At 42.0% G+C, this 14510-nt stretch overlaps 1 protein-coding gene and 1 long non-coding RNA gene across 5 annotated transcripts in view; both read right to left on the bottom strand.

Annotated features, from left to right (window-relative positions):
- Window positions 1–4539: 4539 nt before the first annotated feature.
- LOC101790697 (solute carrier family 12 member 7) overlaps window positions 4540–14510 on the bottom strand; it is an 87204-nt gene continuing 77233 nt past the window's right edge. For all 4 annotated transcript variants that reach the window (XM_072033230.1, XM_038174329.2, XM_072033228.1 and 1 more), the window contains 3 exons: window positions 12619–12800; window positions 5987–6120; window positions 4540–5549 (listed from right to left, as the gene is read on the bottom strand). In XM_072033230.1, the coding sequence (XP_071889331.1) occupies window positions 5458–5549; window positions 5987–6120; window positions 12619–12800 (408 nt within the window). In that variant the 3' untranslated portion in view covers window positions 4540–5457. The remainder of the gene's footprint in view (window positions 5550–5986; window positions 6121–12618; window positions 12801–14510) is intronic.
- Window positions 8747–12612, bottom strand: LOC140001540 (uncharacterized). The gene is made up of 2 exons (XR_011806812.1): window positions 11785–12612; window positions 8747–11182 (listed from the first exon to the last, which is right to left on the bottom strand). It is a non-coding gene; the product is annotated as an uncharacterized lncRNA (long non-coding RNA).

Raw genomic sequence — 14510 nt, 5'->3', positions numbered from 1 at the left:
GCGCCAATAGGCGGCGCGCCCCACAATTGGGTGAGGCAAGTGTCCATCACTCGGCCGCCCTCCCGCCCCGCGCGGCGATTGGCGGAGGGCTGGGGGACGGCCTCGTGGTGGCGGGGAGGGGAGGTCCGTCCTCACCTGTCTTCCTGTCTGGGATCATCGTTAATTGTAACGTGCTAACAGCGATCTGTAAAACAGTTTTCACTTTACAGAAAGAAAAAAATAAAAAATAAAAAAACATCCAGAGGAGTAAACTGAGACCAGTCCCCCCCTGCTCCTGACACCTGGCAATATGGTTGGCATAACCAACGCCATTTCATCACAGAATCATCTAGGTTGGAAGAGACCTCAAGATCACACAGTCCAACCTCTGACCTAACACTAACCAGTCCTCCACTAAACCATATCCCTAAGCTCTACATCTAAATGTCTTTTAAAGACCTCCAGGGATGGTGACTCCACCACTTCCCTGGGCAGCCCATTCCAATGCCTAACAACCCTCTCAGTAAAGAAGTTCTTCCTAACATCCAACCTAAACCTCCTCTGGTGCAACTCTAGCCCATTCCCCCTCGTCCTGTCATCAGGCATGTGGGAGAATAGCCCAACCTCCACCTCGCTTCGCTACAGCCTCCTCTAAGGTACCTGTAGAGAGCAATAAGGTCACCCCTGAGCCTCCTTTTCTCCAGACTGAACAATCCCAGCTCCTTCAGCCGCTCCTCATAGGACTTGTTCTCCAGACCCCTCACCAGCTTCATCGCCCTTTTCTAGACTCGCTCAAGCACCTCGATGTCCTTCTTGTAGCGAGGGGCCCAAAACAGAACACAGTAGTCGAGGTGCGGCCTCATCAGAGCCGAGTACAGGGGGACAATCACTTCCCTAGCCCTGCTGGCCACACTGTTTCTTATACAAGCCAGGATGCTGTTGGCCTTCTTGGCCACCTGAGCACACTGCTGGCTCATATTCAGCCAACTATCAACCAATACTCCCAAGTCCTTCTCTGCCAGGCAGCTTTCTAATCACTCATCTCCCAGCCTGTAGCTCTGCTTGGGGTTGTTGTGCCCCAGGTGCAGGACCCGGCACTTAGCCTCGTTGAACTTCATACAGTTAAATTCATGAAGCATGCAGCTGCTATCTGCCGGCAGGCTGATCACAAGTCACCCCTTCCACCTCTCTGCATGATTTTTGGAAGCACATGTGCCCACCAGCACTGTGAAAGCCCTGGGCATGGAGTCTCTAAGATATGGTGACACCCGTTACAAAGCAAGGGAGCAAAGCAGCATTTGAGATACCACCCGTCAAACCCAGCAGCTATCAGTGGAACTTAGGTCAGAATTGCTGCTGGGCAGCAAAACCTGTGACCCCCATGGCCAGGGGCACTGCCAACATCATCTTGTTTCCTCTGAGGATTGAGTAACTCATGTAATTTTATATGTATTCTGAATTTAGATCATGATTATTAAGAATTTGACCCAAGTGGCAGAGTGTCTAGGTGATCAAAAATCTTACGTAATAAAAAAGCCATGGTGATTGCTAAAAAATCTATCTAATAATGTAGGTCTAATTATAACCGCAACTAAGTGGCGTCCACATTCTACTCAGTATCCCTAAAGAACCTGCTTTAATTCTTTTAGTCCCCATAGCACAGGTGATGGTACACCATCACAGGTGTCACTTCAAACAAGGGGTTTTACAAGGTACCACATGCCTTGGCCAAAGGCATGAAGAAGACACAGTTCCTGCAAGAAACATGTGAAGCATGAAGCAAAGCCATTTTTTCTGGGTGTTGAGGGTTAAGAGTGTGAAACATGGAGTGGCTGTCTCTTGCTGTAAGGTGTCTTGCCTTGCAAGGAGGCCGGTAGTCCTGGGAATGGGATGGAAATATCTGGAGAGAGTCAACAGACTCCAAGATTGAATTTGAGCCAGATTCAGAAAGCAGGGAGGTGGTAGAAGCCCAGCCCCTCGCAGAAATTCAGGAGCAGCAGCAGCTGGCAGGCAGAGGGGTGCATATCACACGCATCTGTATTCCAAAAGAATACAAGGAAACAGATGTGGAATGATATTGTGTGTCGGTGTCCCACAATCAGATGGGAACACAACATCAGAACTGTTTCGCCAATGGCAAAAGTTAGCACCTATAAAATAAAATAAAATAAAATAAAATAAAATAAAATAAAATAAAATAAAATAAAATAAAATTCCCCTCCACCCGATCTCAAGGCAAGGCACTACCTGGCAAGTGCCAAAACAGCAGAAAGGAAGGTCTGGTGGTTCCTCCCAAATTATCTACACTGTAGTCTCTTACCACAAGGAGGACCAACACCTCTGTGTTCCTTCAACTATAAAGTGTCAGTCTGGAGGGATTTTACCTGTGTTAGCTCTGGTGGATAATACTGGAGCTGAAGTTACTGTATTACATAGAGATTTTAATGGTAAAGAAGCCGCACCACAGAGCACAGAAATTCCCGCCCTCCTCCCCTCAGCCCCCAAGCTAAGGTTACTTTAACAGAAGGAAATACCACCCCATTTACCACAATTGTGTTAATTACAACAGTTGAAGAATATATTTTGGGTATTGATGTGTTAGCAGGATGAATTGTTGAAACAGTAAACGGTCACTTTTGCTTCGGGACATCGCAAGCGGGATTTACTATTCACTCTGTAACTGCTTTGTGTGAATTCCCAAAGTGGGATCCAGTTGTGCTGCCCGCACCTGCCAAGATAGCGACTATAAAAGTTCAGGCACTTTGACAAGTAGAAATTGTTAAAGAAACCGTGAATGCTTTTAGCAGAATTTAGATTGTAGAGAGCTGACCAAAGTCACACCCCCACTTGTAGTTATAGTACCAGACATGGTTACTCTCAGAAAAAATTACCAAAAATTCACAGCCCTGGAAGATGATGCTCTGGTTCCAGGAATTAGGTTATAGCAAACAGGTGTACAGGCATCTAGTCACTGGGTCTTGAATAGCATATGGATTACATTGGCCCCCAACCATCAAGGAACACACTTTAGTGGACACAATGTCCTAGACGGGGCTCAATGGCTAGATGGAGATTGGATATTCCAATTTACCTACCATCCCCAAGCTGATGGGTTGATTGAAAGAATGAATGGGATGCTGAGGTGCGGCATGGGTCAGGTTGGAGGATGGAAGCAGTTACCTCTGCATGGACCATAAGGCCAACGTTGTCATCCAGGGCAGTGCCTGACAGCAACTGTTGTGGAGAGACCTGCCTGTTTTTGGTGGTACAAACTGGAGTTTCAAGTTGAGCCACAGCTCTCCTTGGTCTCTCAGAAACCAGAAAGCAACAGGCAGTCCCTGGGCAGCATTCTCCTTACTGGCCCCATTGAGCGGCATCTCTACAGGACAGAGATTTCCCTTGCAGTAGGACACTCATCGATACTGGGAGCCCGGGAGGGAACAACAATACTAGCATTGCTCGAGTTTGCTGCTTGCCACATGTCTGTGTGCAAGCCCTAGCTTAGTTTCTTTCTTTCCATAGACAGGACCTTTCCTGAGTTTTCCAAGTTTTCCTTCTTTCCAGAGACAGGACCACAGGTGCTGTGGTTTTCTAGCTTCCCAGTGCAAATTCTAGCCCAATTAGCATTCCCTTCTTTCTGGAGACAGGGCCACAGGTGCACAGCAAAGGAGATGATACACTTCCAAAACTACTTCTGCTTTCAAACAGCATTATCGAATTGCAGTGCGGTAAGAATTTCAAAGCCCTCAACTTTGCCCAGGTTAGGAATGGTGCAGCATGTGCGAGCCTTGTTCTCACCAGGCTTGGGCTCAATGTGCATTCTGCTGGTTTTGCGGACAGCCCAGCTGGGCCACCCCACAAGGAAAGAACACACTGCTGTGTACAAGGGACCCCTGAGTTGTGTTTCGCCAGCTAGCCCAAAACGGCGAAGGCAAGTTCTTCTGTGCTGAGCTGCTCCTGAGGCACATGGCTCAGCAGAATCAGGTGTTTGGCAATAATTGGTCATTTTAGTTCACCTAGTTTATCTCCCACTAAAGCATGTGAGTAACGGAGGACCAGCAGTGGGGTAGGCTAGTCCCACAATTCCGTGTTTCCTTTTTGATGAGTGTGGTTTTTAATGTGTTTTAGCTTTAAAGAGCAAAGGGTTACTATGGGTCAGCCTGGAATCTTCCTTCAGCTCTTTTCCTCATTCTTGCTTTCATCCCTTATCTCCTTTGATTTTGCTTGTTTGAGGCTACCAGTCTTCTTGTTTTCTTCAGCTCAAGAAGGAACTCAGATATGCATCCAAAGACGCTCCTAGACAACCAGGGAGCACAGCAGGTCAGGAAAACAACCTTTTGCACTTCAGATGGCTCTCACCTCCAGGACACATCAAGAGGCACTTGGAGGGCCATAGTACAAGGGAGAAGTTACTCACGGATCATTTTGTTATCTCAGTGTCTTTAGAACTGCAAAAGTAAACAATGATTGAAAACAGGCACATTTCTGACTAGAAACTTTGCTTCTATCAAGCACTTAAATTGTCTGTTCTACTAGAACAAATAAAACACTTATGGTCTCTTTTGGTTTTGTTTTCCTGAAAAGGAGATTTTATTTTCACAGCAGTGTGTACATACAACATTTCTCAAAATACACAGATCTGAAAACAAGAGACTACATACACATCATTGATCAGTTTGCTGTGGCTTACTAATAGCTATAAGTTTTTTTTTCCAGTAAGTGGCGATACTGCATCATAGACTTCCTATGAATTGGACTGTTTGGTATAATTATGCAGTATAGTGTAGCTCATTAAAAAAAAAAAAAAGATGTACAATTTACTATTACTGTCACCTGAAGATTTTGAAGTATACATATATTTCCTGAAGTATTTTAAATAGAAAAAACACTATTTAAAGCAAGCATGGCAAATCATGAACCTCCGGGAAATACTTCAAAATACCTAACAACATCCTAATTTGACTGTTTTTAAACACATCTCTGAATTAAGTTTCCTGAACTAATCCCAACAGAAGCAACATAGCAGCATCTTTGTAAGTGAGGAAGCCAACTTCTCCCTTTTATTTAGAAGCAGAGCAGAGACTAAGAACAATAAAAGTTGCTTACATTTCGGTTATGTTTAAAAGTAAAATAGCATTACCATTTCTTGCTTCACCACAGATTAACAGGTGTCAGAATATGCTATATATAAATATCCTAATCCATGCAGCATTTATTAATCCACTACAGAAATATTCTCAACATAAATCTGTTGAAAATATAATTTAAATATAATGTTTTAGTAAAAAAAAAAAAAACAAAAAAAAAAACAGAACACCTCACCAGAAGATTCAGTTTGCTGATTGTTTGCAATGTACTAGAGCTCTTAATGAAGCCGCTCCAATTACATCAAATAATGTCGCACATTTTGCCCCCTGCCCCAAGAATCACAAAACAAAAACAAAACAAACAAACAAACAAACAAACGAAGAAAACAGGTTAAGAATAAATGGTGATCACTTCACGCCCACTGCCTCGGACTAGGAGAACTCTGTCCAGACCTTCTGTCAGTACTTCCAAAAACTCCATGTCTGAAGTATTGTTAAGTCAAAAGATCACAGAAAAGAAGCAAAACAGCTACTAATGACCCAAGATATCTGATGTACAATTAAAAAACAAGTTCATCAGGAAGCTTTCCTGTGTATCTCCCTTTATTGCCCAATTACGCTTGGGCACTTCCACCTGCTTACTCAGGAAGAAGAAGTGAAGACTATTTCTGGGGATTTCTACAAGAAAATGTGTTTTTCTGCCCTACTGACCTACAGAAAAGAGAAAATAGAAAGTTAAAAGAAAACTCAGCATTGAGGAATGTCTTGCATCAATTCAACTGACAAAATTTCTGTGGTTGACAGTGGTAGCACTATCAACACTTGATTTTTTTCTGTGAAATCGAAAGTAGAGAGTGGTACAACCAAAAAAATCAAACTTCCAATTTCAGAAGCTATAGAAGCAATATAGCAGAGGATACAGTTTTCATCCCCTTTTCTGTTTTTAGGAGGTCCAGGCATATTCAGGAGAACTAGTTGAGCATGTTGTGATTTATTAAGCACCACTCCATTGAGCTTCACAGCGGTGTGCATTCTTCTTACATTTGACTGATTCCTGTACACAAACAAATCTTTTTAGGTATTGCCACAATACTTACATATCTGTGCTTATAAATTAAAATGTACACATCTTATGCATTTGAATTTATAAGCATAATCTGTATGCATGTATAACAAGCTATTTTCTTGGACTTCACTTGTACATATTCAATATAAATTTGAGAAAATGAAATGCCTATGTTTTAAAGATTCTTTTTCTTCAAAAATAAAACCTAAAATTGCCTGAATATCATAATTAAGTGAATTGCCAAAATGCACAACTCTTTCAGTTGTCAGGTATCATTTACAAAGATGAATCAAAAGCTTAATTTCAGTGGAAATGAAATTTAGTCAAATAGACTTTCTCCTGTGGCAGGCACAGAGGCCTGTTTGCTGAAGTTGTGCCCAGATGGAGGCCTCCTGCAGCAGGTAGCGAAACTGCTGTCGGAAGTGAGAATCTGACTGCACAACATCAGGGAACCTGAGGAGTTGGGTGGTTCCATGTGCAGTCTGCATCAGAGCCACAATCAGAAACTGCCCCTGCAGGAATACACAGGAGGAAACAATGCTCAAAACAGAAAAATGAAGCTTGTTATGGTAAGGACCATCAGAAGGAAGAGACTTCCCCCACTGCCTGATATGCCCTTGCAGAACCAGTTTACTGCTCTGGGGACTACAGAGGAAGGACCTGTCATGTCAGGGTAGACACTGGTGTGGACTGAGCCAGTTCAGTCTATTCCCAACATAACGACCAGTCTAACCAAGAAAGAACAATGGGTGATAGTCATAGGCAACCCTCTTCTGCAGGGAATGGAAACACCCATTTGCCAACCTGACTTAACCTCAAGAGAGGTTTGTTGCATATGAGAGACTCATGCTGGGGATGTCACCAAGAGACTACCGAGCCTTGTACAGCCCACAGACTATCCACTGCTTTTATTTCATGTGGGTATCAGTGACTCTGTCGAGAGCAGTCCAAGGTGTATTATGAAAGATTACAGAGCCCTTGGAGCAGCTGTAGAGGTTCTTGGAGCACAGGTGGTTGTCTCTTCAATCCTTCTGCTGAGAGGAAAAGGTTTTGAAAGCAGCTGGTGCTACAGACGGGGATTTGTCTGTTTAGACCATGGGACTCTTTGAGAAACCTGGTCTAGGGATCACTGGGGACTGATGGGGCCCATCTGTCAGAGAAAGCAAAAAGTATCTTTGGTTACAGGCTTGTCAAGCTGGTGAAGAGAGCTTTAAGGTTGCTGGGAGAGAGGAACATTAGTCCTCTTCTATTGGTCAGCATCAGCAATGAACATTCAGAGATGGGAAACGGAACAGGTGTCAGTGGGAGAGCACCTGAAGGGGAGCACAAAGGAATTCCAATCACTTCATCCAATAAAACAGTTTCATCAGCCCAGTTTAAGTGCTTCTATTTCCCATGCTGCGTTTACTTACACAAGGTAAACTTGAATTTTTCTTAAGTCTCAGGACTTTCATGTCTGGAGTGCTGTGATAGATGGTTACAGACTCTACAGGAGAGATATGTAGAGAAAGAGAGGAGGTAGGGTAGCCGTTTGCAGTAGGGAATGCTTTGACTGCATGGAGCTGAGTGATGGTGATGAAAGGGTTCAGTGTCTCTGGGTAAGAGCCAGGGAAAGGCCAATAAGGCTGATGTTATGGTGGGAGTCCATTACAGCGCACCCAATCAGGATGAAGAGGTAGATCAAAAATTCTATAAGCAACTAGAAGTCTCACAATCACTAGATCTTGCTCTAATGGAGATCTTCCCCAAAGTCTGCTGAAAATACAATACAGCAAAAGGGAGACAGTCTAAGATATTGCTGAAGTGTGTGGAGGATAAATCCCTGACAGAGGTGGTGAGGAAGTGAACTAGGGAAGGTGTCCCACTTGAGCTGCTGTTTGCAATCACAAAGGACTTTTGTGTGAGGTAGTGGTTGGAGGCCATCTTAGGCAAGCAGTCACAAAACAATAGAGCTTTTGATCCTTGGTGAAGTAAAGGAAGTGATTATCAAAACTTCTGCCCTGGATCTCCAGAGGGCAAACTCTGGCCTATTTTGATATCTGGTTGACAGAGTCCCTTATGGAGACAATTCTGAAAGGCAAAGGACCCAGGAAGACCTTCTTCAATAACAAAGTCTTAAAAGCACAGGAGCAGGCTGTCCCAATGCACCAGAAGTCAAGCCAGTGGTGGAGAAGATCAGTTTGGTTGGACAGGGAGCTTCTTCACTCAGGAAGAAAAAGAGAGTTCATGAGATCTGTAAGAAGGAGCAGGCAACTCAAAACTGCTGTCAAGATGTGCAGGCAGAAAATTAGAAGGGCCTAAGCCTAACTAGAACTCAAATGGGCTAGTGCAGTAAAAGAAAAATGTTTTTATAAATACATCGGCAGGAAAAAGGGAACTAAGGAGAAACTCCATCCTTTGTTGGATGTGAGGGGAAACATAGTGATGGAAGATGGAAGATAAAGCTGAGGTACTCAATGGTCTTTTTGCCTCAGTCTTTACTTAGTAAGACCTATTGTTCTCAGTGTACTCAGCCCCCTGAGTTGGAAGATGGTGACAGGGAGTGACTTGAAGCCCCTATAATCCAATGAGAAGCTGTACATGACCTCCCCCATGTTTTAAATGCTCATAAGTCTACAGGGCTGGACAGGATCCATCAAAGAGTACTGAAGAAGCAAGAAGACGTCCTCACCAAGCCGCTTTCAATAATTTACCAGCACTTCTGGCTAACCAGGAAGGTCCCAGATGACTTGAGATTAGCCAATGTAACTGTAATTCACAACAAGGACAGGAAGGAGAATCCAGGGAATTACAGACCTGTCAGTCTGACCTCAGTACCAGGAAGGTTATGTCATCCTGAATGTCATCACACATTCTGTGATCAGATCCAGCCAGCAGGTCCTGCTGCCTGACTAACTTGATCTCCTTCCGACAAGACGACCTGCTTATTACATGAGGGAAAGGCTGTGGATGCTGTCTACATGGATTTTAGTGAAGCATGTGACACTTGCCCACAATATCCTCCTGGAAAATCCAGCTGCTTATGGCTTGGACAAGTATATGGCTCAATGACTGAAGAACTGTCTGGATGTCAGGCTCAGAGTCACAGTGAATGGAGTTCAATTCACCTGACAGCTGGTCACCAGCTGTGTTCCCCAGGGCTCAGTACTGGGGCCAGTTTTGTTTAACATTTTGCTAAAAAAGATCTGGATGAGATCAAGTGGACCTTCAGTATGTTTGTTGACAGTACCAAGTAAGGCGGGACTGTTAATCTGCTTGAGAGTAGGAAGGCTCTGCAGGAGGATCTAGATAGGGTAGATCGACAGACAGAGTCTAATTGCATAATATTCAGCAAGGTTAAATGCCAGGTACTGCACTTAGGTCGTAATAATCCCTTTCTACAGTACAGGGTTGGGGAAGAGTAGCTGGAAAGTTGCCCAGTTGAAAAGGACTTAAAAGTGCTGCAACAACTAGCTGAACATTATCTGACAGTGTGCCCAAGTGGTCAACGAGGCCAATTGGCATCCTGCCCTGTATCAGAAACAGTGTGACCAGAAGGACTAGCGAAGTGGCTGTCCCTTTGTATGCGGCACAGATGAGACTGCACTTTGAATGCTGTGCTCATTTGCTCTCACCACAAGAGAAATATTGAGTTGCTCACGTGTGCAGAGATGAACAACGAAACTGGTGAAGGGACTAGAAGACATGGCTTAAGAGGAGTGGCTGTGGGAACTGGGATTGTTTAGGCTAGAGGACAAGAGGTTGAGGGAAGACATCATCACTCTTTAAAACCACCTGAAAGTAGGTTGTCAGTCTCTTCTCAGGCGGCAGTGACAGGGTGTAAGGAAACTGTCTCAAATTGAACCAGGGGAGGTTTAGATTGGATTTTAGGAAGAATTTCTTCACAGAGAGGATGGTCAAGTGTTGGAATGAACTGAGCCTAGGGAAGTGGTGGTTTTTCCATCCCTGGAGGTATTTAAGAGACGTGTGGATCTGGCACTAAGAAAGATGGTTTATCAATGGAACTCAGTAGGCCAGGCTGACAGTTTCACTTGATGATATCAAAAGTCTTTGCCAATGTAAATGATACTTTGATTCTACTCTATGATTTTTATATGCTAGTGCCATACCCAATTTATTATCTGAACTCACTATAGTTCTGTATGTGGATTGTGGAAGTGAGGCAGAACTGGCATTTCATGGACTGTGAAAGTTCTTTGTGATATAAATACTTGGACAAAAAGAATGGAACTTATCACACTGGGGGCTATTTTTCCAGACCAAATTTATATTCACTTTTTTTTTATTTTTTAATTTTAATCTTGTGGAGAAGAGTACTGTCAGATTTTGCATTCTTCTAGAAACTAAAGTACTTGCTGTGACTTACCTTGAAGGGAAAGTTGATGATATTTAGAAGAAAACATTAACAGATAATGAAGAAAACTATTTTTCAGTGATAAATGCTAAAACACAACATAAAAAACGATGAACAAAACAACATGCAAACTGCAAATCATGATTTAGGAACACGCAGACAGTATACACCACCACAAGAACTACGGAACGCAACCAAAATTGCTTAAGTGAAATGAAATTTAGAGACTTACAGATTTCCCCATTCTCTACATGGAAGGGAAGCAAACGTATAAAAAATTATTTTTATGCTATCAGGTACACGTTAATTCAATAATAGCAATGCATTGTGCTGGCACACCAAGTTCAAACCATAATTTCCACCCCAATCTTATACAGTAGTTTTTAAATAATACTACCTGAAGTCTACACCTTGTACAATTCTAAAGAAACAGGAAATCTTTCCAACATTTAAAAGAAAAAAAAAAAAAGTCTAAGAATTAGAGCACCTGTTTTTTTGTTCTGAGCTCCAGAAAGTGAGCAAGATGTTTGGAATTTGCAGAAGGCAAATTCTTTCGACAAAGCCTAGAGCAAATCCACAAAACAGTTTAGGATTTTAAGAAAGTACACCTAGAATTAGTGCCTAAATCTGTCTCTAAGTCCTAGATTTAGATTAGATGTCTCTAAGTCCTATGTTTTCTCTAGACATTAAATTTCCCTTGTGTCCTGGTTTCAGTTAGCACAGAATTAATTTTCTTCCTAGTAGCTGGTGGAATGCTGTGTTTTGGCTTAGGATGAGAAGAGTGCTGATAACACCCCGATGCTTTAATTGTTGCAGAGCAGTGCTTATACTAAGCCAAGGACATCTCAGCCTTTTGCTCTGTCCTGCCAACGGGCAGGCTGGGGGTGCAGTAAGAGCTGGGAGGGGACAGACCCAGGACAGGTGACCCAAACTAGCCAAAGGGGTATTCCATACCATCTGACGTCATGCTAAACAATATATAGGGGTGGCTAGCTGGGGGGAAGGGGCCGGACTGCTCGGGGTTAGGCTGGGCATCGGTCAGCGAGTGGTGAGCAATTGCATTGTGCATCACTTGTTTGTACATACTATTATTACTTTCCTATTATCACCATTGTATTATTATTGTTATTATTTTTATTATTATTTTGTTATTATTATTTTCCTGTCTTATTAAACTGTCTTTATCTCAACTCACGGGCTTCACTTTCCATTTCTCTCCCCCGTCCCAGAGAGGGAGGGGGGAGGGTGAGCGAACGGCTGCGTGGTGTTTAGCTGCCAGCCGGGTTAAACCACGACACCTTGCCATTAACATTTTTGATTTGAGCATGGGCAAAGAATAGACCAGACCATGCTTAGAATTCCTTTCCTTACAGAACTCAGAAAAGATGTGTGTATGCACTTGAATCACAAAACAAGAAGGAAGCAAATAAGCTGATATCCTTCTTTCATCAGTTTCGTGGGTCTACTACCTCAGGCCTGACAGTAGCTCTTACTGAGTAAGTGACTTATATTTTAACAGACATTTAGAGATAAAGCATAATTTCACCAGGAAATACTGAATATATCAAGACATACGTATAAAACAATATAGAACTTGTGCTTATATACTCATTTTAGAGGAAGAAGACCTAACAATTTTTTTCAAAAAAATCATGTAAATCTCTTTCAAGATTTTTAGTTTATCTGATTCTTTATACTTCTACCACCCCAGCAAAAAACAGTAAATTTAAGGGAAATGATATCCAGATGAAGAGAGGAAAATGAAAGTTACCATTAAGCATTAAACATCTGTGCTTTTTAGTACAATCCATAAGCTGAAAGTCTTAAAGTCTGTCATACTTGAGATTCATGCACAACATTATGAATATTTTTATATGTATATTAACAATGTCCATTACAGACATTCCACCCAGCCTGTCTCACAAAGATGGCATTTAAGTGAAGTGCATGGAAAGACCGTGTTTGTACTCAACTTTAAATAAACATGAATCTCTTAAATACAAACAAACAAACAAAACTATACAGCAGCAACAAACCAAACCAACCAACCAAAGTCCACCGAACAAACAAGAAAACCCTATACCCAAAACACAGAATCGAATAAAATCTCCAACTATCACACATGTACTTACGGCTTCATGTTGAAAATATCTTTGAAACCAGACACATTTGTGTCTTTGTTTTTATGCTTTTCAGCTACAAACTTTTCTTTGGTCCAGGTCATTTGCACTTTTTCTGGCACAGAAGCAGCCACACTTGCTTTGACAGCTGGAGTTGAGTGCGAGGCTGTGTTTCTGTCATGGATCAGTTGAGCCTGGAGACAGACAGGCAGACAGATAGACACACACACAAAAGAAACCAAACCAAAATTCAGCCAAATGATCATTTGTAGATTATAGATTATTAATACCTTGAAATTGAATTTTGCTGAAGTATAGCAAAAGAAAAATCAGAAAAAGACCCCTTATTTTGTGAACAAATATCAGAAAGTGTTTTGACATTGTCATGAAATGAAACTGCTTGTAAAAATCTAGTTATTTGTTTATATTTGTAGGACTACTTTTGGGCTGGGACATGATTCTTGTAGTGAACTAAAGTGAGTTAGAATCCAACCTGAGTTTAATCTTTATTAATACCAGGTTCTTAAGACAGTGAACAACATGTAGGACAGTGTATTCATTCTTCCTCAGGTTTCTATCAGATAAATTGCTATTTTTAATTTGCTCTGACAATGTTGTAAGCACTGCACTTGAAAGATTTTATGTGCCTTTATCTGAATTAGCAGCATGACCATTACACTTCTAAAACCACAACAGTGGATTTTAGAGTTTCCATGGTTGAAGTGAAGGCCAGCTATGTTCCATTTTGATGGAAGGAGCATAGATTATTTCTGCACACAAATGCATTTTACATAACAAAAGCCAATCACAGTCTTACCATGGAAGAGCCTTGTCTTCTGTTCTAATAGCAGTAACTCAGTAAATCAAACCATTAAGAATATAATGTTATTCCCTCATGTATAAACGCTTCTGAGATCTCCATTTCCCACTCCCCTTTGTCTTCTTGAGGAAAAAAAATAGAATATTTAATTCTTGTTTACTTTCCATCATAATACATTGTCCATAGGCTTTTGTATTTCCATCAAAAGTATCCCAAGTACAGTACCTTAGACTCTTATGATTGTAAATAAATAGGTATTGGTGGAAGGATGATTGTTTTTGTGGTTTTTGTTTGCTTGCTTCCTTGTTTTTAAAGTTTTAACAGTTAGGAACCACCTTCAGATACTTGTTAAATTGTGAATTGGATCCCCTATTCCATTCAAGAACCTCGATTATTCATGCTAGTGAGGGGCATTGCCCCTCTATACATGTGGTGATTCAGAAGAATTGATTTCACAGAATCACAGAATCACAGAATTTCTAGGTTGGAAGAGACCTCAAGATCATCGAGTCCAACCTCTAACCTAACACTAACAGTCCCCACTAAACCATATCCCTAAGCTCTACATCTAAACGTCTTTTGAAGACTTCCAGGGATGGTGACTCCACCACCTCCCTGGGCAGCCTGTTCCAATGCCTCACAACCCTTTCGGTAAAGAAGTTCTTCCTAACATCTAACCTAAAACTCCCCTGGCGCAACTTTAGCCCATTCCCCCTCGTCCTGTCACCAGGCACGTAGGAGAACAGGCCAACCCCATTTCATTTAGTCACAATCAGAGACATTAATAAAATTGAAGCAGATAAGAAAACCGCATTCATTCTCAGAACACTGATTCCCCCCAGTGGTTCACAGACTGTAGCTGTAGCTGTTTTAACTGCCTAAGTGCTCCTGTGTTTTTCCTAAATTATTTCTCCCATCCCTAGCCTAACCTTGAGGATTCTCAAATCCTGGAGCTCATTTTTCTGGTTCACATCTCTCTGTATGATGGTGTTCATATCTCCCCCAAAAAAGTAAATAATGAGTCAAGAGTATAAATCAGAAGTTACTGTGAATACAGTAGCTATTATGAATACGGAAGAAGTTA

This window comes from Anas platyrhynchos, chromosome 2 (genome assembly GCF_047663525.1).
Source record: "Anas platyrhynchos isolate ZD024472 breed Pekin duck chromosome 2, IASCAAS_PekinDuck_T2T, whole genome shotgun sequence".
In the NCBI taxonomy this organism is placed as follows: domain Eukaryota; kingdom Metazoa; phylum Chordata; class Aves; order Anseriformes; family Anatidae; genus Anas; species Anas platyrhynchos.
Note: the sequence above shows the minus strand (reverse complement) of the source record. Positions and strands in the feature narration are given on the sequence as shown.